The 24,898-nt window shown below is 49.5% G+C and overlaps 1 protein-coding gene across 1 annotated transcript in view; it reads right to left on the reverse strand.

Moving 5' to 3' along the window:
* Positions 1-22,078, reverse strand: part of CACNA1I (calcium channel, voltage-dependent, T type, alpha 1I subunit) — a 157,193-nt gene extending 135,115 nt beyond the window's left edge. Inside the window, exon 1 of the mRNA XM_006865169.1 lies at positions 21,846-22,078. Coding sequence (XP_006865231.1) covers positions 21,846-22,078 — 233 coding nt within the window. The remainder of the gene's footprint in view (positions 1-21,845) is intronic.
* Between the last annotated feature and the right edge of the window lie 2,820 nt (positions 22,079-24,898).

Here is a 24,898-nt window from a genome sequence, read left to right on the forward strand (position 1 = left end):
GGTTTTTACATTTGTCTGTGGATATCCAGGGCTCATGTATGAGATTACTAACCAGCATTACTGAATAATCAGATGAGGGACAGTTTGCTATGTCTTGTCACCTCTTCTTGAAGATTCGCTCAATGCACCTTCCAGCCTCCTCCCTGGAAGTACACCCGAGCCACCTGGTCTAACATGTGTCGCAGTAATTAATTTGTTAGTAACCCCAGTTACTGCCTGCCAGGCCCCCCATGGACAAGCCGCTGACTATCGTCACAGTGCAGAGGTGAGATGACTTGCCCAAGGTCACTCAGGCAGTGAACAGTCCAGACTGTCTGACTGAAGTGGTGCTCATAACCATGGCATCATGCTAGCTCTGTTGCTTATCCAACTCACTCCTTCATGGAGCCCCTAGAGGGGGCACGCAAGGTAGCTCAGCTTTGGAGCCCCAAACTGCTCAAGGAAGTCCCAGATGGGCAGAAGTTGGGCCCCTTCCAAGAGCCCACAAAGCTCAGAAGTCAGGTTGGAGCTGGCATCGCTGCCCGGGGTGCCTGACATGCTCTCCACTGGTCTCGGGGATCAAAGGCAGCAGGTCTCCTTGAAATTGAACAGACCATGTGATGTAGAGTGAAAGGCTGTCAGAAAGAATGAAGATTTCCAGGCTGCACAGCACCCTAGCCTGGCATTCCCAGCATTCCTCACAAAGTGCTGGAGAGAGCCTGGAGCAGAGCTCTGGGGTTCTGGAGTGCCCTGAGTAAGGATGGGGCCCCAAGAGAGCAGTGCAGGGCCTGGGGAGTGGGACAGGTGGGGCATGTTAGGTGCATTAGGGCAGGAGTCAATGGCTCCCACTGCCTCCCATGCCCAAGACACAGCCTCCCTTAGCTGGCATCTGAGGCCACGCTGTCGAGACCCAGCCACACTTCTGTTGGGGTGACCTATGTCACAGAGCAGCCCCCACTGAGGTCCTTACCCTCCACTGCACACATTGGAGGCCAGAGAGGATTAGACAGGCTGGCCAAGCAACACAGCATGCCCAGAGCCAGGACAAGACTCAGACAACAGACTCCCCATCTGAACCACAGCTGGAACATCAAAATCCCACCCCGAAACACTCCCACCTGATTCCCCCACAGCCCCAGAGGCTGCACCTGCTCAGCATGGCCACGTGGGTGGTCATTTCAAGCTGATTAGATCCCTGATGGACAGCTTCAAGCGCCTTTGAGGAATACAGATGGAGAAACAGATCAATGGGAACTCAATCAATACTGTTTCCTTGGCAGGTAAAACCTTCCCAAGCCCTGAGTCTGAGGGAGGAAAGCAATCAAGGTCCTTGGGGGGACGAAGGACCCTCCCAGCATCTCTGCTCCAATTCGGGCCAGCACTCAGTTTCAGAGAAAACATCCCGAGCACCCAGACCCAATCCTTCATCCTCCATCCTCAAATCCCCATGGTTCTCAAAACTGAGCTGAGCAGTGAATTAGAGAACAGAATTGGGGGCATATATTGAGTGCCTGCTGTGTGCCAGGTACCATGGTCACAATCTCCCACATTTCCTGATACTACCAATGCAGTATGTTGTATCTCATTTCAGGAGTCCCTGGTGGGTGCCATGGTTAATATGCTCGGCTGCTAACAGACTGGCAGCTCGAGTCCACCCAGAGATGCCCAGGGAGAAAGACTTAGCCATCTGTTTCTTAAAGATCAGGCTTTGGAAACCCTATGGAACACAGTCTCCTCGTACACACCTGAAGTCACTGTGTAGTAACTACAGCTACTGTCTGCCAGGTACTCCATGGACAAACCCATGGCTCTCACTGGAGCAGAGGAAGAATCTGGCTTGGAGGGGTGAAATGACTTACCCAAGGTCACATAAACAGCAAGCATCCCAGACTGTCTGATTGAACTGGTAACTCATTTAAACCTTGCAACAAGCACACGAGGCAGAGAGCTGGGAGGCCCCTAGAACACTCTTGGTATTGCCAGGTGACCAAGGGTAGGCTGGATACACTGTCATTAGCATGTCAAGAGTACCAAACACATCAGTGTGATGGCCTTCCTAAAGAGTATTTATCCAGGGACAAAGAATAGCAGACCAACTCTCTGCTCTCCTGCTCCTCCCTGGAAGCTCACATCCGACGGCTCCTGTGCAAAGGTTCTGTTGCATCACAGCCAATCTTGCAGGTCAGAGGTCAATACACTACTTATCCTGAGGCCAAATGCAGTGTGCCTCCTGTTTTTGTAAGGTCTGCGAGCTAAGGATGATTTTACATTTTTGAATAAAATGCATCTAAGAAAAGTAATATTCTGTGGCACTGTGAAAGTTATGCAAAATGCAAATTTTAGAGTCCACAAATAAAGTTTCATTGGCACATAAATCTGCACGTTGATTTACTTCATGTCTCTGGCTGCTTTCCGGCTTATAATGGCTGACTTGAGTAGTTAGGACAGAGACTTGAGTCCAGAAAAGCCTAAAAGATATACTACCTAGTCCCTTACAGATAAAGCTTGCTGACCCTCGATCTAAGTTATAGACGCAGGGTAGGGGATGTTGGACACTGGAACCAGAGGGTGTTACATGAAAGCTCAGTAGAGAAGGCCCCTCTCCTTGGCCTCACTTACAACAGGACCAAGAATCTCCTATTCTTCAGAGTTTAGGGGAAAAGCTCCCTCACCTGAAGAGAATTTTCTGCTCGTCACCTAATATTTGGAGTCACTGAATGGTGCAAATGGGGAGCATAACACCAGTCAAAAGGTTGGTAGTTGGAGTCCACTGAGAGGCACCTGGTAAATCCACTTCCAAGAATCACTAGAAACCCGATGAAGCATTGTTCTACTTTGACATCATGGGGTTGTCATGAGTTGGAATCAACTTGATGGCAAAATTGGCATAGTGACTTTTCTGGTGGTGGGGGGGGTGTCTTTGTTTTTTAGCGCCATTGGCTAATGCATCAGACTGCAAAGTCATTTGAACTGCAAGGTCGGTGGTTCAAGCTCACCATCTGCTCCTTGGAAACCCTATACAGGGTCGCTAAGGGTCAGAATCGACTCGACAGCACTTAACAACAACAATATTACTCTGAGTAGAAAATAGAAGAGATGTCATTATACAACCCTTTTGATTGTTGACTGATCATTGCATGCTAAGTCTCCACTCAGGATCTTTTATAAAGAATCAATCTAATTCATTCAGGCTTAGGAACGAGAGAAGTTCTCCCAAAGTTTGACTCTTACCCCCATTGTACAGATAAGGCAACTGAGGCACAGAGGTTAGGTAACTCGGCCTAAAGTGAGTGGTGGGGCTGGGATGTGAACTCTACACTTCTCACCCGAGCCCCAGGTCTTCCGAAAGCACACGTACTGTGTACCTACTGAATGCCAGCACTGAATCTAGAGTCATGAGTCTGGCATGTGGCGAGGGTGGAATTGGTACCCAGTTCTTACTGATTGCCAAATCCCATGTTCTCAATGATGTGCTCTGTGACCAGGTACGGTGCCTGGAATATACGAGATCTTCCTGGAAATGTGTTTAGCAAAATCCAGGATCCCTGGTGTACAATAAGGAGCCTTGATCGCCTACAGTTTGAGCTGCTAAATGCAAGGTCAGCAGTTTGAATCCACCAGCCGCTACTCAGAGAAAGAGAAGCTTTTCTGCTCCCATAAAGATCTGGTAGTATAGTGGTTACGAATCAGGCTGCTAACTGAAAGGTCAGCAGTTCTAAACTACCATCTGCTCCACGGGAGAAAGATGAGGCTTTCTGCTCCCGTAAAGATTCACAGCCTCAGAAACCCTGTTCAGGGTCGCTATGGGTCGGAACCGACTCGATGGCACTTAACAACCACAACAAAGATCTGCAGCCTTGGGAACCCTACATAGGGTCGCTGTGAGTCGGAATTGACAGGGTTTGGTTTCAGTTTTTTGGGGGGTGATGCAATAGACTGAGTGCTGGGCTGCTAACTGAAAAGTCAGTGGTTCAAGCCCACCAACCACTCATAGGGAGAAAGATGTGGCCGTCTGCTTCCATAAAGGTGTATAGTCTTGGAAATCCTGTGGGGTAGTTTCACTCTGTCCTACAGGTTTGTGATGAGTCAGAAGCGACTCAACAGCAGTGAGTTTTAGCAGAATAGTCACTTGTTCCTTCTCGCCTACATTGTCTCCTCCGAAGGCCCCAGTCAGGTCGGGGAGGCTGGGCCCTGGTTAACGGTGTGCCAAACCACCACACTGCTGGCCCTGCTCCATGCCCAGGTCCAAAGGGGCCAGGAACGGAGATATTCTGACCCCTGCTCTAGTTTGGGAGGAAGGTTTATCTGAGGAGACAGCAAGAGAGGATACAATGTCTGCCTCACAGTCCCCCGACCAGTATGAGACCAAGCTAGGATGGTCACAGGACTTTTCAGCATTTCTTCAGGTGTGGGCTGGGGACAGGGTCACCAGAGATGTCACCATGCCAGGGTGCCAGTCCTCAGACAGAAGAGTGACAGGATAGAGGGGCAGTGTCTGACTCCCCAGCAGGCCCTGCGGGGCAGCCTCCTCTCTGGGAGCCAGAGCCAGAGGCCTGCATGGTTACCATGGTGACCACCACCCTCCATTCTGCAGCCCAGCTGACAGTCACAGTTTCTGTCACTGGGGGGGCTCCGGGAGGGGGGGCTGAGGGGAGTAGTGCTGGGTTTGGCAGGGATGGCCAAGTTTGTTTTTATTTTTGTCAAATCTGAAATCTGATCCATTTCCCAGGGTGCGTCTCAGTTGTCTAAATAAATCAAGTGGAGGAAGGGGTTGAGGCTGCATTCTCCACAGTGGGGAAGACAGGGAAGGCGGGCCAGCCTCTGTGCAGCGGGTTCCCCAATGGACCCAAAAATGGGGATCTCAGGCCTGGGAACGTCATAGGCTAGGAGCTCAGGCGGTTCCAGACCCCCAGTTCTTAGACCCAGCTTTGTGCTGCCCTGTGCATTAATGGAGCCCCTGCTGTGTACCTGAGCTGTGCATTGGAATACTAAGATAAACTCGACTCAGATCCTATCTTAGAGAGGCCAAGTGGACTCCAAATGTGTTTCTATTCCAAGTGCCAGCTGTGACAGGCGACCACAAAGCAAGTGCTATGGTTGTTGTTTTATTTGTTGTTTGGTACGATCGAGTCAGTACCAACTCAATGACCCTATGCACCACAGAACAAAACACTGCCTGGCACTTCACAACCTCATAATCGTTGGCACATTTAAGCTCATTATTGCTGTCACTGTGCCAACCCAGCTCGTTTGTACTCTTCCTTCTTATTCTACAACTTCTCAAGTATCAAATAGGATACTTATTCTTTCATCCATCCACTCGTTCATTTATTCAACTACAATTTATGGGTAACAACCACTCTGGGAAGTTGCTTGGCAATACTGACTAAAGCTACCATGTTAGGTCTGAGTAATGGTACTTTCGAGTCCCAGGAGAAATGCTATTGTTGTAGTTGCTAGATGCCATCAAATCGGTTCCGATTCATAATGACCTTAAGTATAACAGACTGAAACACTGGCCAGTCCCTCACTGTCCTCATAATCATTATTAAGCTTGAGCCCATGGCTGCTGCCACTGTACCAATTCCATCTCGCTGGAGTCTTCCTCTGTTTTGCTGACCCTCCACTTTACCAAGCATGATGTCCTCCTCTAGGGACTGGTCCCTCCTGATAATAAGTCCAAAGTATGAGGGGAGAAATCTCTCCCCATCTTGGCTTCTAAGGACCATTCTGGCTGCACTTCTCCAAACATAGATTTGTTTGTTCTTCCAGCAGTCCGTGGCACTTTTAATATTCTTTTCCAACATCAAAACTCAACTCTTCTACAGTCTCCTTTATTCATTGTCCAACTTTCACATGCATTTGAAGATATTGAAAATACCATGGCTTGGATCAGGCACATCTAGGCCTTAAACGGACATCTTTGATCTTGAAAACTTTAAAAGAGGTCTTGTGCAGCAGATTTGCCTAATGCAATACATCATCTGATTTCTTGACTGCTGCTTCCATGAGTGTTGATGGCTGATCTGAGCAAAATGAAGTCTTTGACAACTTCAATTTTTTCTCTATTTATATGGATGTTGTTTATTGGTCCAGTGGTGAGGACTTTTGTTTTCTTTACATTGAGGTGCAATTACACTGAAGGTTGTGGTCTTTGAGCTTCTTCAGTAAGTATTTTAAGTCCTCTTCACTTTCAGTAAGCAAGGCTGTATCATCTGCATATCGCAAGTTGTTAATGATCTTGTTCAAATCTTGATGTCACGCTTTTCTTCATATAACCCAGCTTCTCAGATTATTTGCTCAGCATACAGATTGAATAAGTATGGTGACAGAATACAATCCTGGCACACACCTTTTCTGATTTTAAACCATTCAGTGTTATCTTGCTCTGTTCAAACAACTGCCTCTTGTACAGGTTCCTCATGAGCACAATTAAGTGTTCCAGAATACTCATTCTCTGCAATGTTGTCTATAGCTTATCATGATCCACAGAAAATTTCAAAGGTCAGCTAGATATTTACCTGTGCTTTATTGACTACTCAAAGACACAATCAAAAGTCTTTTTTTGAAAAGGTAAACATCTTTCTGGTATTCTTTGCTTTCAGCCAAGATTCATCTAACATCAGCAATGATACTCTCGTTAGACATCTTCGTCTGAATCCAGCTTGACCCTCAGGCAGTTCCTGTAAATGTACTGTTGCAGCCATTTTTTAATTATCTTTAGCAAAATTTTACTTGCTTGTGATATTAATGCTATTGTTCTATGATTTCTACATTCCATTGGGTCACTTCTCTTTGGAATTGGCACAAACATGGCTCTCTTCGAATCAGTTGGCCAGGTGGCTGTCTTCCAAATTCTTGGCAAAGATGAGTGAGTGCCTCCAGTGCTACATCAGCTTGTTGAAAGATTTCAATTTGTGTTCCATCAAGTCCCAGAGCCTTGTTCTTTGCCAACGCCTTCAATGTGCCTTGAACTTCTTCCTTCAGTACCATAGGCTCTTGATCATATGCTAGTTCTTGAAACAGTTGAGCATCATAATTTCTTTTTTGTACAATGACTCTGTATAGTCCATCTTCTTTTGATGATTTCTATACATCATTCAATATTTTGCCCAAAGAATCCTTTAATATTGCAAGCCAAGGTTGAATTTTTTCTTCAGTTCTTTCAACTTGAGAAATGCTAAGTGTGTTCTTCCCTTTTGCTTTTCTAACTCCAGGTCTTCACACATTTCATTATACTTGATTTTGTCTTCTCCAGCTGCCCTTAGAAAATTTTTGTTCAGTTCTTTTACTTCCTCATTTTTTCCATTTGTTTTAGCATCTCTGCACTGGAGAGCAAGTTTCAGAGTCTCTTCTGACATCCAGTTTGTTTTTCTTCTTCTTTCTTTCACTTTCTCCTTTTGCTTTCTCACTGTATGATGTTCTTGATGCCATTCCACAGCTCTTCTGGTCTTCTGCCATTAATGTTTAATGCATCAAATCTCTTCTTGAAATGATCTCTAAATTCAAGGCCAAATTTTGGTTCTCATGGACTAATTTTACCTTTCTTCAGCTTCAGCCTACACTTGCATATGGGCAATTGATGGTCTGTTTCACAGTGTGCCCCTGGCAATGTTTTGATTGATGATATGGGACTTTTCTGCCATCTCTTCCCACAGATATAGTCATTTGATTTCTGTATATACCATCTGTTGAGGTCCATGTGCATAGTCATCTTTTATGTTGTTTTAAAAAGTTATTTGCCATAAACAAATCATTGGTCTTACAAATTCTATCATGTTATCTCCAGCATTGTTTCTATCATCAAAGCCATATTTACCAACTACTGATCCTTCCTCTTTGTTTCCAACCTTTGCATTCCAATCACCAGTAATTATCTATACGTCTTGATTGCATGTTTGATCAATTTCAGACTGAAGAAGTTTGTAGAATTCTGCAATTTTATCATCACTGGCTTTACTGGTTGGTGTGTAAAATTGAATAATAGTAGGATTAACTGATCATCACTGTGGGCAGATGGATATTGTCCTATCACAGACAGCATTATACATCAAGATAGATCTTGCAGTGTTCTTTTTGACAGCAAATGCAACACCATTCCTCTTCAATTTGTCATTCCCAACATAGTAAACCATATGATTGTCAGATTCAAAATGGCCAATACCAGTCCATTTCAGCTCACTAATGCCTAGAATATTCATCTTTATGCCTTCCATTTCATCTTTGACAAATTCCAATTTTCCTAGATTCATACTTCTTACATTCCATGTTCCAATTATTAACGGATGTTCATTGTGAGTTGTGCCCCATCAGCAAATGAAGGTCACAAAAACTTTACTCCATACGCACCATCACGGTCAACTCTACTTTAAGGAGGCAGCTTTTCCCCAGTATTGTGAGTACCTTCCAACCTGAAGGCCTCATTTCTGGCACTGTATCTGAGAGTGTCTCTGCTATTCATCATGTTTCAATATTCTGGTGCTACATGACAGTGTTCCATGCTTTCATAAGGTTTTCAGTGGCTAACCATTCAGAAGTAATCCATCTCTCCTTCTTCCTAGTCTTTCTAAGTCTGAAAGCTCAGCTGAAACCTGTCCACCATGGGTGACCCTGCTGGTATTTAAAACACAGTTGACATAGCTTCCAACATCACAGCAACACATAAGCCAACACAGCACAACAAACTGACAGGCGAGTGGTGGTATGTTGGTGTAAGTCCACCAAAAGAAGCATTCCAGAATATTCAGGGCTGTGGTATTTATAATATCTCCAGTCTGGTAACAACCCAAATGTGCATCAGCCAAAGAATGAGCAGAACGAACTGTGATGGTTCTCAAGGGGGTGGAATCTGTCCTTCCCCTGGGGACACTGGACAATATCTGCAGACATTTGGGGACATCATGCTTGCAGGGGGAGCACTGCTACTGACATCTACTATGTTGAGTCCAGGGATGCTGCTAAACATCTCACAATGCACAGGACAATCCTTGCAAACAAGAACTATCCAACTCCGGTGTCAGCAGTCAATAGTGCCAAGGCGAAGAAACTGTGTGGTATGCCCACACAATGGAATGTGCTCCGTCAGTGACCAAGAACCAACCTCAGGTACATCCAACATGGATGAAGCTCACAGACATAATGTTGGGTGAAGAAGCCAGAATCCCAAAAGTACATATTGTGTGGTCCCAATGATATGACAAGAAAACTTGGGACACACTCATCTACAGTGGAGGTCAGAATAGCGGTTACTTTGACTACACTAGTGAGGCTGGGTCATGAAGGGACTTTCTGGGTGGGAAGATGTTCTTTGTCTTTACCTGAGTGATGGTCATAGGCGTTCTCTCCACACTGAAAATTTCTTTCAGCTGTACCCCATGAATTGTGAGCTCAAATACACATCTGTTTTACCTCCATAAAATTCTTAATTAAAAAAAAAAAAAAGATGAAACACAACGGCCATACGAAAAATAAAACCACAACTATTAAAAGATCAAAAACACCTTCTGGGCCACCTGCTGTCCTTCACGACAACCCTGCCAGGGAATGTCACCATCCCGGCTCCATGGACATGCCCAAGGTCACCAACTGTGAGTGAACAGCCTAGGATTTGAACCCAAAACTGTCTTCTAATGTGTGAACCTCAAGGGTTTGTTCTGCCATCTTCACGGTAGCCTTGGGAAGTAGGCATGGCAGACAATATTACACTCCCTTAACAGAACAAAAATGAAGGTCCCTAGACACAGGACTCACTTCAGGTGGCTCGTTGGTTGAGCTGGGACAGAAAACTGCTTCAGAAATTAAAGAGACCTGCTGGACACAATGGTCCTACACTTCCATCTGCTTCCATGCCTCCAGCAACGAGGAGCTCCTTACGTCCCAAACAGCATTGTCACGGGTGATTGCTTCAGCTTCAAAGCTAAGGAGCCTCAATGGGCTCAGACCCCTGGGGGCAAGGACAAGTAAGGAGCTCCCTCCTTCCTTACTCCTGCCCCCACCCCCGCTTCTTGAAGTCTCCTGCATATGAGAACTCGTTGGACTTGGCCAAAGTTTCTGATTCCCAGATGTCCAGCGGCCACAACGCCTGATGCAGACAGCCAACATGGGGGAGGCCATGGAAGGGAACGGAGGCCGTCAGCTTGGAAGAAAACCCACAGCAGATGGTCTCTGAGAAGGAAGCTGGACCAGAAAGGCGGGGCAGAGAGTGAAGATGCTTCCTCTGGGGGTACCACGGACCTCCACCCTTATAGCAGCTCTCAGACTGGGTGTCTGTAGCCTGTGGGGGCACCTCACCCCTAGGGCAGCGTGTACCATCCCTCCCTGTGTCTTAGTCCTAGCTGTTCAGGGAACTCTACAGCCTCGTGAGGGAGTGAGGTCCCCATCCTGTGGAGGCATCAAGGAGCCTGGGGAGGGATCTCTGCACTGAAGGCATTTTCCAGCAACCCTTCCCTCCCTAAACTCCCCTTCCTCTCCTTGTAACTCTCATCCTTCATTGTTTTCTCATCCAACACCCCCTCACTGAGGCCCCTCTGTGTCTGGCCCATGCTGGCTCTGAAGACACAGTCCCTCTCCTTCATAAACCAACTCTCTCAGTGGAAAGAGCCTCGGAGACACTGGGTAACTGTGACACAAGAGAGGGGGCGAGGGCTGGATGGAACAAGAATGACATTCCCCATCTACCTCCCTCAGGAAAGGGGTCTGTCCTCACCACCCTGAACACACACGTGTGCATGTGTATCTTCATACATCTGCACATGTTAACACATGTGTGCACACAGAAGCAGCAGGAGTCTAACTCTACATAAGCCCATCTATCACCCCAGCAGCAGTCAGCACTTGGACCAGCCCCTCTGCTACAACAGACGTTCTTAACCTGTTCTATGCCAGCCTGGAGAAGCTCACAAGCCCCTTCCCAGAATCATGTTTTTAAATACATTGTGTTTTTTTTAAGTTTAGTGTTAGGAAAGAATCTTACTATATTAAAATGGTTATCAAAAAATGTTTTTAGTTTCTGGTGGAGAAACAGAAGTGCGCCTTTGTCAGTGGAATAAATAGCAAGATGCAGTGGTGAGTCTAATAAGCGTGTGATTCGACTCAGTGACGACTGTAAATGGTTTTCCAGAGCTCTGTGGTGCCCGTGATGGAGGTGAGACTACCAATGATTTCTCCTGGTGACAGTCACAGGAGCTCCGAGAACACAGTAATGTGTGGCCACCACTCAGAAGGAAGGATTGAATTTCAACTGAAGGTCAACGAAGCAAAGATGCAACTTCTCTCCATCCAAGTTCATATTCCCCAGGTTAAAGCCCTCCTCTAGAAACTCTCTAATGCTTTGGTCCCCTGGGGACATGTGACATCTCATGGGTTCCATTCCTTAAAATGTTGGGTGTCTTGGGGCCAGCCAGGTCCTGAGTCTCTTCCCATCCCAGGCTCATTCTCTGCTGAGCAGCAGGTCTCCTAGGCCCTTCCCTGAATGAGCTGTGCATAGGAACCTCAAATGTATCATGTCTGTAATGGGATGTCATATTCTCCCACATCACAGGAGTGTCCTCCTGTACTTCCAATCCCAATGAACAACGTTCCACCTCTTCTCTCCTCCCATCAATCCTAGAAGTTGTCAGGTTGGAAATTTCTGTCCCCACTGTCTCCCACCCTTCATGGAGACCTGTCCAATTCCCGACCAAATCTCTTCTCTCCATGCACCCATCTACACCTTCATTTTCCTTCCTGAATCTGTGGATGGCCTACTCCTATGACTTTGCCTCTTCTGATACGCCCTCCACACGATGACAAGTCAGCAAGCTCCTTCAAAAATAAAAACTTCTGGCTCCCTGCTGCTTTCAAGATAGTTTGCAAACACCTTGTTTTGGCATCCAAGACCACCCCTCCAGCCTCATCTCTGTCCACACAACCTCCAGCTCCAGCATTGTTTACTAAGATAGATTTCATCCAAAGCTCTGCTGCACACCAACTGAGGGCAGGGTGAGTCAAGGTCTAGAGAAGAGACAGCAATAATAAAGCCTGAAGGCTGTCTTCACAGAGCTCACTGTCTAACAGATGAGGGGAACTGGTCATGTATACAAGGCACAGTAGGACAGGAGAGTACAGCCCAGGGCTGGTGGCAGAACAGATGAGAAGATGGGAGAGGAAGCATTTGCTGGATGGATGGATGGGTTGATGGACAGGTAGTTAGAAGAATGTGGCTCTGGGTAGCTGGATCAATGGATGATTGAATGGGTTGATGGTTGGAAGGTGGGTGGATGAATACATGAATATAAGAGTGGTAAGGGGGATGAATTAGTAAGCATGTGGGTGAATGAGCAAATGAGTAGATAGAGAGATGGAAAGATCATGAGAGGGATGTATGTGTGGTTGAGTGGATGAAGGGGTAAGCAGATGTATGTATGTATGTATGTATGGATGGATGGATGGATGGATGGATGGAAAGACAGGTGGAAAGTTGGGTAGTTGGGTGTATAGATGGGTAGTGAAAGGATGAAGAAAAGAAGGCTAGGTGAGGAGATTGATGGGTGGGTGTACAGTGGGTGGGTGGGAGGTGAGAAAGGGGTTAGGGATGTGACAGATAGTAAACGGCTGATCCAGAAGTCAACCCAACTCTGTCAGACCACAGGAAACCCTCAAGTCTGTCCTCGGCAGGAACCCTCTCCTCCACCATCAGAGATTCCCACTTTTCATCTGCCCCCGTCTCCCCACTCTCAGAACTTCAGAGGATCTCAGAGGCCACCAAGGCTCAGGGTTCTCAGCCTCCTGCCCTGAAATTTGGGCTAACTCATGCTTTCCTGTGAGGGTTGTCGTGTGCTGTGCAGGCTGTTGGGTGGCATCTTTGGCTTCCACTCACAAGACACCAGAAGTACACCCTCCCCACAAGTTTTAACAACCAAAAAATGCCTCGGTTGTTGTTACTACTACATGCTGTTGAGTCAGTTCCGACTCATGGCAACCCTGTACAGGGTTTCTGAGGAACAGTTGGTGGGTTTGAACTGCCAAATTTGTGGTTCACAGTCCAGTGCTGATGCTACAGCACTGTATAGGGTTTGTTGTTGTTGTTAAGTACCATCAAGTTGATTCTGACTCATAGCAACCCTGTATAGGGTTTCCAAGGAGCAGCTGGCTAGTTTGAACTGCCGATCTGGTGGTTCAAACCGACGTTGCAGTCCTGCACATTATCCTTCAGCGCCATGGGGTTTAGACATGACCAAATGTTCCCTGGGGGACAAAGCTGCCCCCAGTGGAAAAATCACTGATATAGTCCCACCCCCCAATTTCACAATTAGAGAGAAGTTACCTGGCAGAGCCTAGACTGAACCTGGGGGTCACTCAGTCTATACTCACGGCCATGCTGAGACACAGGTGTGGGGTACTCTCCTCCCCGCTCCCAACACCCAGCTGTTACCCTAGTCCTTGCATTCCTACAGTGTCTCACTGCAGCCAAGCCTGCTTTCTCAGACACATAGAAACAAGCACTCAGAGAGGCCAAGCTGTGTGCTCGGCGTCACACAGCAGAATGACTGGCACCAGGATTAGAACCTGGGGAGCAAAGAAAGAAGAGCGAGGGAGCAGATAGATCATGGCTTCTGCAGGTAGACAGGGACGGAAATGCCCACAAGGGAGCAGAGAGAAATTCGCAGGAGGACATTCTGGCTGATTAAAAAGACGTATTGATTTATCTCCGAGAGAACCAAATGGGGCCTTTTGTCTCCCAACAGGATCAGGAGGAGGGCAGTAGGAAGCTGCACGTCAAAGCCGGCTTCTGGCACAAACGCCAGGCCAGGGCAGGCTGGACAAGTCCAAACTCAGTCACTTTTTAAAGGCCCAAGAGGGGACCGCTCTTCATGAGATGGTCATGCCTCTTTGCAATACACATGCTCTATGTCAATGTGAATGAGTCCCACTTGGCCACCACCATGCTGGTGACCCAGACAAGCTTGTCACCTCTCTGAGCCTCTCTGTCTAATGCACTATCTCTTGAGCAGGGTCAAGCACATAGTAGGTTCTCAATGGAGTCCAGTGCCCCCCAGTACACACTCCCCACTTTGTCCTCCAGCATCCAGACCCCATGCATCCTCTGTCCTCATCCCCACTCCCTGCTCCCCCAGCCCCCACTCCAGGCTGCAAGCCCCTCAGAATCCCCTTTCCTGCCTGTTTCCTCTACTCCGACAACATACTGTCCCCCCTCAACTCTCCCCCAGAAAAATCTCTCCAGTCCTGGCTCCTAGCTGTTCCTTCTTCCTCCAGGAAGGTCCCCATGGTGTCCTAGGTCAGGGCCAGATGACCCATCCCTTCTTCTGGTGCCCCTGGCCTCCGGAGGGTCAGGAGACAACCAGCAGACACCCATTTTGTTTTATTGAAGTGTGACTCAGCTGTAACCATCTCTCCTACGAGACTGGGACTCCTCGGGGCTATAACATGGAGCCCTGGGGCACCTCCACTCAAGTCTAGAACAGTGTCCCTCCCAGAACTGGACTTCAACCAACACCTGTTGACCCAATGAAGGAATCAGTCAATATCCACTGAAGATGCCTCCTTGCCTGGTCTCCCGGCCTCAGTCTCTCTTGCTCTGAAACATCCTCCATTCTATTCCAGGAGCTACCATTCTGCTAAAGTAACCTACCCAAGTCCCATCCCACCATCAGTGGCTCAACTAACTAAGCAATGAATACCCTAAATCCAGTCCCCACCTCCCAGCTCCAGCCACACCACACTCCCCACCATTGTCGACACTAGTTCCTCTGCCTGGAACAACATCCATCAACTCTTCTTCTGGAAAACTCCTATGCACACAGCAAGACCCAGACCAAATGGTCCTTCTTCCAGGCAGCCTTTACTAATGCCCCCAAACTGGGTCAGCACCTGCAGCTCTCTGCACACAGATAGTTCACATTAAAGGCTCTGAGGCTGCCCTAGGGGGCAGGCGCTCCCCTGGCCCAGCCAAGCCATGTGGATCACCCTACTAACCAATGAGAGATCAGTGTCCACCCTAACCAACACTAACACCCCTAGGGCCCAGCTGGATACTGACTTTTACTTCAGAGAAAAACAACATTCTCCACACAGATGGAGGGAAACGGGCAATTTCCCAGGCATGTGTTGTTTCTCCAGGAGACTTGCATCCATCTGGGCACCCTGATTAGGCCAGGGCTGGAGGAGAAAGGCTCCCTCCCCAGCCATGAGCAGCCTGGGGCTGGGTCACACTGCTGCCCTGGAGTCTGGAGTTCCTCTGCCTGGTCGATTACCCAGCATGTGGCCTAGAGCAAATCTTGCTTTTTCCTGGGCCTCAGTCTCCCCAGCTGTAATATGGGCAGTTTAAGCACTCTGCCCAGCTACCTCCTGGGATGTGCTGGGTGGGAAAGTCCTCTGTAAACTGGAAAGTGTTAAACAAATACAAATTATCCAACAAGCCTGGAAGTGCCAGGGGCATGCGGGTACTGGAGAGTCCTAGGCCCAGCCCTTTGAGAACTCATGGTCTAGCAGAAGAGACTCATCAGAGAGAGGAGAAGTCTGGGAAGAGGTCCTGAGCATGTGGGCCAGGAGAATTTGGAACCGTAGAGATACAGAGAGGGCATCCCAGGAGGCAGATGCAGCCAGAGCAAAGGCCTAGAGCAGAGACACGGAGAAGTGTCAGAAACATCACATGTCTAGACCTCAAGGCTGGTGCAGTTGGAAGGCTAACACTGGGTGGACAGCGGGAAGGCTCAAATCCAGGCTAATAAGATATAATTCTGGGGGTGATGGAAGGCCACTGAAGGCTTCTGAGTGAGAAAAGTATATGCAAAGAAATGAAGAAAGGTAGGGAAGAAGGTCAACAGCAGCCCCTCCTGAACTTAGCCCTTCACAGACCACAACCTGCTTCCAGACACGGGCCCAGGACACCGGAAGGTGAGGGGAGAGAGGGGAGGATAGCTCCCGGGGGTGAGAGGGACACCTCGACTGTGCCGATGAGGGGAAGGAGGCAGCCCAGCTGTCACATAGAAAAGGAGAAGTAAGATCCCGGAGCAGCCTGTTGGGACAGGAAGAGACCCAGGAACCCCACCCCAGGTGTCCCCAGCAGCCTAGTCACAGGGAAAGGGTCCCAGATAAGAGCACGACAGCTAGGTTAAGGGGGGACTTCCAGACAGTCAGGAGACCTTTATCTGGGTTTCGAGGTTGCCCACCCAAAGGCAGAGGTTGGACTAACTGACAGGGCAGCCAAGAGACAAAGAGAGAGTTCTTCCAGCAGGTGAGGCCCTGTTTCTCCTCCACCAAACTACCTGCTTTCCAGGTGCCCCGCCCCCATCATGCCCACCCACAATGCTCCTTTCCACCTGCAGCCTTCAGCCTCTTTCCAGGACAGGCCCTGGCAGCTGGCCCACAGGCCCAGGAGCCCCCAGCCAGGACCCTGCTTACAGCAACACTCAAGCTGTCCTCAGTGGCTCTAGCCAGCTTGCTGCCAGTCCCAGCATGCACATAGCAGCCGCTTGGCACTTAACAATTTGCCAAGTGCTTGTCCTGGAATTCTCATGTGACCCCCTGACATTCCCAACTAAGGGTCACTCTAGCCCCATTTCATTGATGAGCAAACAGAGGCTCAGCAAAAGACTTGTCCAAGATCACTCAACCAAGAGTTGGCCTCCATTCCCTCGACAACGAAGCCAAAGACACTGGGGCCATCTCTGAGTTCTCTCCTTCCAACACTGATCTGAAGGCCCCACCTCCTCTCAGCCCTAGATTTCATGAGCGCCCTCTGGTGGGGTTCTCTGGACTGGACATCTGTCTAAGGATAGCCAGTGATCAGCCCCAGTCCTGTGCACACAGCCAGCGTTCAATAAAGGCTCTAATGAATGGGTGGATATAGGATGGCTGAATGAACCCATTCACGCCTCAGCAGATAGGCTGGGCAAAACCAATGAACAATAGCACTACAGCGTTACGGAAAGACCATGTGGGCACCACCCTCTCTGCTCAGTGAAGAGCAGGTGAATAGGTCCAAGAGGCAGAGACTAAGCCTGGCACACAGCCACTTAGACACAAGAGCACCCACAGATCCCATTCTTAGCAAGCAAAGAACCAGAACCAGATGGGGGACCAGAGCAGCAGACCTGCGGCAAAAGAGCAATGCTGGGGGACCCGAGCACCAGGCCACAGCCACAAAGGGGCAGGCAAGTGGGCATACCTTGAGAACCTGGTACTGAGGTGCCCTTGGAGACCACACTGGCCACCTCTTCCCATCCTGCACCGAGCGTGAGACACAGACTGACTTGTCCGAGGTCACTGAACAACCAACACCTCCCGCCTCTTGCCCAGGCTCGTCTCCCCCCTGCCCCACAAAGCAGAGAGGAGGCCTTCACAGCCGACTGGCTCCCATCATGCATGGTTGGTTCTCATCGCAGCAGAAGTGCTGTCTCAGCCATGGCCAGTGAGTGGGCAGTGGCAGGGAAGGAGCAAGCCAGAAGGAGAGGGGACTACAAGCTCCTTTCAGGGGTCCACAGAGCAAGCCACTGAGAGGTGATTGCAAGTTAGACCCTGGGGGAGGCCTCACCAGCACACCCGGAGCTGTGATGCAAACCTGGACTTCAACTTGAAAGAGGATGGAGCCTGGGTGAGCATGTGGAGAACTGGGCACTTACCCAGGGTTTGCAGGTGGATGTGGATTCTGGATAAGAGGCTGGCTGGTCAGTCAGAGAAATTCAGGTTTTCATCCTAGCACTGCCATACTGGGCTATTACTTAACTTCTGAGCCTCATTTGTCTCATCTGTAAAATGGGACTTTGATCACACCTACCTCTGTGGGTGAGGATGAAGGCGATGGTTGGAACAACGCACCCAGCACATTAAGTGTCAACTGTCATTATTATCATCACTGAGCACCCACTGCCTGGACCGTGGCTGGGTGTTTCATAGGAATCATCTCTAACTGTCCCCTTTCACAGATGAGAACAGTGAGACCCAGGGAAGGGAAATGAGAATATGTAGAACCTACCACCTCCACATGCAGCCAGTTACCTTCCTAAGAAGGACTCTAGAAACCTAACCCAAGGTAGAAAATAGGTTTCCAACTGATTAACCATGGCTGCCAGGGGTGCTCTGCTGGAGGATGCTGTGATTGATTAGTAATGCCTGCACAGATGAGGGCATGGGCTACTAGCATCAAAATTGGCACAAAACCTGTCTTTTAAAAAAAACAAAAACCTGGTTTAATCTATTTTTTTCCTGAAAACAATGCCCTATAAAAGGGTTACGTTCTTACCTAAAGACTCACTGATTTAATCTACCCCAAGCCGAGTGTGTACTCAGCTATACATGAGGGCACTGCCCACCACTGAAGCAAAAATAATGATAAGAGTGCTAGCTTGGTGTGGCGCTGCAGGGCAATGCACTGGACCAAGGTAGGTTTGAATCGCAAGGTCGGCAGTTCAAACCCATCAGCTACTCCTCAGAAACCCTATACAGGGTCACTATAAGTCAGAGCTGACTCAAGGGCACTTAACAATAACTATAGGATGTGTTTTTTCTATTGTATAAAGCTCCATTTCCACGTGTTACCTGGTGGATGACTTTGGTCTTCAGTCCAACCCTGTAAAGTGGATATTGTCATCCCCATTTGACAAGCAGGAAAATGGGGACTCAGAGAGGTTAAGAAACTGGCCATGGTCACACAGCAAATGAGAGGGAAAGCAGCCCTCAATCTGTCTGACTCAAGCCTCCGGCACTTTCCACAGCATTGCATGCTACCATCACACAGATCCCCTGACATTTCAAAGCCAGAGGTCTCCTGGCGACATCACGCTCCAGGCCTAGGCCAGGCAGGGACCGGTGCTGACATTTGGGTGAGCGGACTTTTCCCGCCCTCGCTTGCTGGCTTGGGGAGTGTAGCCTGGATGGCTCTCCAGTGAGTCAGGCGGTGGTGACTCAGGGCCTCGCTCAGGGCTGATCAACAAGCTGAGTCAGGGAGTACAAAGCTTCAAAGACAGCTGGATGTGGGCCAGGGGCCCTCCGCTGCAGGGACATGCCCACCCTTCCCTGGCCCCTTAGGCCCTGTGGGCATGATCACTGCTCCCACTGGCCTGACCTTGGTGCCTACGTTCCTTTGAGCTCTCAATGGAGAGCTGACCTGTCCTTGCGGAGTGTGAAGATGTTAAGGGTCAGTTACTCACAAGGATTAAGGGACACAACTAACATTTAAAGGCACTGGTGGTTCCATGGTAAAGTTCTCACCTTCCATGCACAAGACCCAGGTTCGATTCCTTCCACTGCACCTCAAGGGCAGCCACCACCTACCTGTCGATGTACACTGTGTGTTGGCTTGTGTGTTGCTGTAGAGCTGAACAGATTTCAGCAGTTTCCAGACTAAGACAGACTAGGAAGAAAGACCTGCTGAACTACTTCCTAAAATTAACCAATGAAAACTCCATAGATCCCAATGATCTGAAAGGCAACTGACTCTGGGAACGGCACAAGACCGGGTAGAGCTCCAGTCCCCTGCACATGGGATCACACTGGTCGGGAGCAACAACGTTTAGTGCTCAGGAGCCAGGAACACCAAAAGTCCTGCAGTATGCTCAACAGCCCAGCCTCACCCCAATGCCAGCAATGTTCCTGTTGAGGAGCACAGGTTAAGCACTGCCCCTCCCTCAACGGTTTCTCAAGTCATCAGCGCTCCATCAAAGATGCCACACACCATCTCCAAGTCCCTAAAGCCCACCTTGAGCTGTCTCTGCAGATGCTGAGGGCTATTGGACCAAAATTAGCAGAAACCCACCTGGCCCTCCCTCCTCACTGCCATCATCACCTTCACAGAGCCCGGGCTCTCAGGCTTCCAGACTCGAAGTTCACACTTTGAAACACAGAAGTTTACAGGCTCTTTGAATCTCAAACGCTTAGAATGTTAGGGAAGTTGAGCCTCAAGTCTTAACTTTGAACTTGCAGACAATACAAAAGTGTTAAGTCTCAGAATCTTAGGACCTGACACTTTTGAAGTCGCTCTACTTTGTCATCATCAAATCTCTAGTCAGCCTAGATATTACCCAGCCGCTTCCGCCCCAAAACCTCATTCTCCCACCCACCCACCCCACCTTGCCTTGGTGGCATCTGGTATGGAGGATCTGGGAGCACCTGGGGGCACTGTTGGAAAGCTCAAAGTGTTGGAAAGTTTAGTCAATTTGCCACACCCCACTTCAACTCAGCTTCCATACTCTTGAACTGCGGGTTCTCTCCAGTGACAGAAGAGGGCCAAGTCCATCTCTGCTCTGTGTAGGGACCCCTTCTCCTCTCTCCTGGGCCAGCCCTGGGCTATGACTCACACTCTAGTTGAAGGCAAGAAGGATGCTGGGGACAAAGGGGAGAGTGATCCGGGGAACTGGGTTTACCCAACAGGCCCTAGTGGAATCTAAAGACTAGAAGACTGCCACGGCCTGAATCCCAAAGCCCCCTCCTCACTGGTCCTCAGCTATAGGCCATCCATTCACATGGTGGTGGTTGGTGGTTACGTGTCGTGGAGTCAGAACCGACTCATAGCGACCCTGTACAGGGTTTCTGAGGCTGTAAATCTTTATGGGAGCAGAAAGCCTCATCTGTCTCCCGCAGAGCAGCTGGTAGTTTTGAACTGCTGACCTTAAGGTTCACAGCCCAATTCGTAACCACTACACTACCAGAGCTCCTTGTCCATTCACACAGCTGCTGTAAAGTGTTACTCCAGTTCTACCAGGCTCTCAGGACAGCCCAACTCCTCACTCAGCCTCATCTTCCCACTCCAGCCACCTTCCCTGGGCTTCTCACCTCCCCAGACCCCTCCCCAGGCTGTGTCTCTGCCTACAGCATCCTCAGCCCTTCTCCACCTTCTCCACCTTCATTACTGAAGACTCAGCTCACTGACACTACACCCTGGCAGACACCAAATGCACACCTGCTACCTGATGGATACTGTGCTAGGTGCCGGGGCCAACCATGAGCAAGACAGACTCCACCAGATCTCTGCCCTGCTGAGCCTTAGCAAATGCCTGGAGGAGACCAATGTGAGGTCCAGGATCCTACTAGCATCAAGCCAGCAAACACAGAGGGTGAGGGGGAAATCCCAGGGGGCTTCCCTGAGGAGGGATCTGAAGGATGCAGCTGAAGATTTGGCCAGGTTAAAGAAGGAAGGAAAAGGCCTTTTGGACAGAAGGAACAGCATATAAGGAGGTCTGGAAAGGTGGAGAGTAAGGAGGGAAAAGCCTTGAGAGCTGGATTAGGACTCTGCTGGGACAGTGATTAAGTGTTGGACTGCTGACCACAAGATCAGCAGTTCAAATCCACCAGCCATTCCAAGGGAGAGAGATGAGGCTTTTTTTTTTTTTTTTTTGCTTCTGAACAAGATTGGCAGTCTCCAGTACCCTGAGGGTCTCGTTTTACTCTGTTCTCCAAGGTCACTAGGAGTCAAAAGTGACTCCAAGGCAGTGGGTTTCTATACCTCAAGGGCAATGGGAAACTGCAAAGGGGTTTAAAACTGAAGGTAGCAGGTTAGGGCAGGGGGTTCCTGAGGAGCCAGGACAGATGGACTGCCCTCTCAGCCCACTATCATCAGCCCTGTGTACCCACCAGTGGACTTATGGCTGGGTGCTGGCCCTAAGAATTAGGCTGACCTATCTCTCTGGGGCTCGTGTCTGAGAACTTTCTGAACCAGCCAGCCACGGGGTTGATCCCTACATCCTCAGCAACTTCCAGAACCTTCCCATCAGCAGGACACCAGGTCTCCTTCCGTCCAGCCTCCAGGCCCACCGGTGGACCTCATGACATCACCAAGACCAAGAAGCCTCACCCAGACCTTCACGTCCCCACCAGAGGAACAGCTTAGCCCAAGGCCCACCCTGGGCCCACCTAGACCACACCAAGGATATGGGTTACACACCATCTTGATGCACCAGTTCCGCGGGCTGGTGGTCTGCCGCAGACAGAAGAAGGCAACAGGAGCCAGGTCGGGGTGGGGGACATCAGGGTCACCTCCATCCACTGGCTCCTCCAGGCCTGGAGGGGAGGGAGGGGGGCTCTGTGGCTCCGGCTGCTCCGTGATGCTGGGCTCAGGGGCCGGGGCTTCGGCAGATGAGGCGGGCAGTGAGGAGCTCTCAGCCATATCAGCGCTAGGTGGGGAGCCCTGGAGAGACAGAGACATGGCACATGGTGGGGCGCCCCAACGTGCCTCCCACCGCAGGGCTGGAGAGTGGGGAGGCTAGAACAGAGCAGCCCCATGCTTCACAGACCCCAGCCTCACTCTGTTAGGATCCGGAGAAAACTGAACGGAGCCCTGTTGGTGCAGTGGGTTAAGCGCTGGGCTGCTAAGTACAGGATCGATGGTTCAAACCCACCAGTTACTCCATGAGTTCTAGAAAAATGAGGCCGTCTGCTCCTGTGACGGTTACAGTCTCAGTCACTCTAAGGAGCGGTTCTACCCGGTCCTACAGGCTTGCTGGAGTCCTGGTGTGACGCTGTGGGCTAATGCGCCCCACTGCAAAGTCAGTTTGAACTGCAAGATCGGTGGTTCAAGCTCACCAGCTGCTCCTTGGAAACCCTATACAGGGTCGCTATGGGTCGGAATTGAATCGACAGGACTTAACAACAACAACAACATAGGGTTGCTATGAGTTGGAATCAACTCTCAATGGCAGTGGGTCTGGAGTTGGGAAGGGCCAGAGAGGTGGTCACTGGACAAGCCTGGTCAACCCTTCTGAGCTTCAGTTTGAGTCATGGAAAAGTGGAGAATAAAACTGCCCTAGTAGCATAGTGGTTAGGAATCGGGCTGCGAACCGCAAGGTCAGAAGTTCAAAACTACCAGCTGCTCCACGGGAGAAAGATGAGGCTTTCTGCTCCCATAAAGACTTACAGCCTCGGAAACCCTGTACAGGGTCGCTATGGGTCAGAACCGACTCAACAGCACTTTACAACATCAAAACAATAAGCACTGGACTTCGAGCCACAAGATGTACCATCGAGTCCACCAACCACTCTATGGGAGAAAGATAAGGTTTCCTTCTCCCGCAAAGATTTAAAGCCTTGGAAACCCTATACAGGTCACTATGAGTTGGAGCCAACTCGACAACACTTTAACAACAACCATTGTAAAATCAGACATTATTACCAAGACAACGCATGTTACGCAGAAGTCAGGTGTTATATGGATCAGTACTGAGGACCCAGGTACGTTGGAGGAATCTGGGTGGGCTTCTCTGAAGAGGTCACATCTGAGCTGAGACCAGCTCCCTTCTCCCCAGCTCCACAGTGCTCACAAAGTTGAGGACCCAAGAACCCTAGAGACCAATCTCTTTGCTTTATAGATAGGGAAACTGCGGCCCAGAGAAGGGATGGGACAGGCAGACAGCCACATAACAGCAGAGACAGGACTCCAATGGGCTTGTGTCATCCTACAGGGCCCCAAGCTCAGAAGGACCTGGCCCTTGGCTTCATGCCTTGCTGTCCCCATCATTACATTCTTTCTAGCATTCTATCAGAGATCCAGAGAAGGGAGTGACAGATCAAAGCTACACACGGAGTCAAGTGTAGAACTAGGTCATATGTACAGGTCGAATCACAGCACCTCCTACTTGGTAACAACTGGCTGTAGCTGGGCTGGTCCTCCTAACAGACAGACCTGTTCTGCTCCAGCCGAGAGCTTCTCCAGGCAGCCAATGACAAATGAGAAGGGCAGCAACTGCCCGTTCAAGACCCCACCTAGGAAAGCATGACTCTTCAGGGTTCCCTGGGCCCTAAAACCCTGACAGTGGCTATGTTAAGCAGTGGGGATGGGAGATGGGTCCAAATCCCATGTCCTCCAAGGCTGCTGTGGGCTGAGCCACCCAAGCTGATTCCTCTGGACACTTCTCCAACTCCCAGGGGCTGGGCTGATCAGGGAAGCAGTGTTTTCTCCCAAGCTCGAGTTTTGCTCTCAGTTCCAAAAAAACAACCATGTGCCTTACATAAGCTCCTAGGTACCTTAGCCGGCCACGTGTCAACCCCCCACCTGCCAAACATCTTTCCCTGGTGGTTCTATATCTTTGCATCACTGTGCCAGCCTTAGACCCCACAGTTCCTTCCAATGACCCCTCTGGGCCTCCTTGAGTCCTACAGAGGGCAGCTACCCTCCTCCTGACCTCAGCTCACACCCACCCCTTTCCCTGGGGCACCTTCTCCTTCAGCTCCCCAGGTTCTGTTCTGTCAGACCCTGCTGATTCATTCATTTTTCCAACAAATATTTCCTGAGCACCTACTACATTCAGGCTCCAGGGCTAGGTACAATACCAACCCTCATTCAGCCGACACTCCAGCCACGGAGAGAAACCCACAACCAATTGACGGCATCCCCTGGTTCTCCATAGCTCATATCACATCAGACCGACCGTGCAATTTATGCATTTAGATCTTTATGATTTGGTGTCTGTCTCCCTGACTTGAAAACGCGCTGCTATGAGAGAGCAGGGATTTGATTTGCTCTGTTCACTGCTGCATTCCCAGCATCTGAGATGGTGCCTGGAACATGCTGTTGTTGTTCCATCTCAGTGACCCCATGTACCAGAGTGGCACTGCCCCACGGGGTATTCCAGGCTGTAATCTTTATGGAAGTAGATCGCCAGGTCTTTCTCCTGCAGAGCAGTTAGGTGAGCTTGAACCACTGACCTTGGGGTTACCAGCCAAGTGCTCAACCATTGTACCCCAGGGCTCCTTTGGAGCATGCTGGGTCTCAATAAATATGTACTGAATCGATACCTGAAAAGTGCTGGGAAGCAGATAAATAAAGGGGAGGTAGAAATGGGGAAACCCCATCACCCTTGTTTAAGAGACAGACATTCTCACTCTAGCAAGAGTCAGAAGCAGCAGGCATGGGTTGATGTTCTGGAAGAGCACACTGGGTAGAAGGAACAGCCTCTGCAAAGGCTCAGTACAGGGTACCTCAGAAGGAGCT

Source organism: Chrysochloris asiatica, unplaced genomic scaffold (genome assembly GCF_000296735.1).
Source record: "Chrysochloris asiatica unplaced genomic scaffold, ChrAsi1.0 scaffold00076, whole genome shotgun sequence".
NCBI classification, from domain to species: Eukaryota; Metazoa; Chordata; class Mammalia; order Afrosoricida; family Chrysochloridae; genus Chrysochloris; species Chrysochloris asiatica.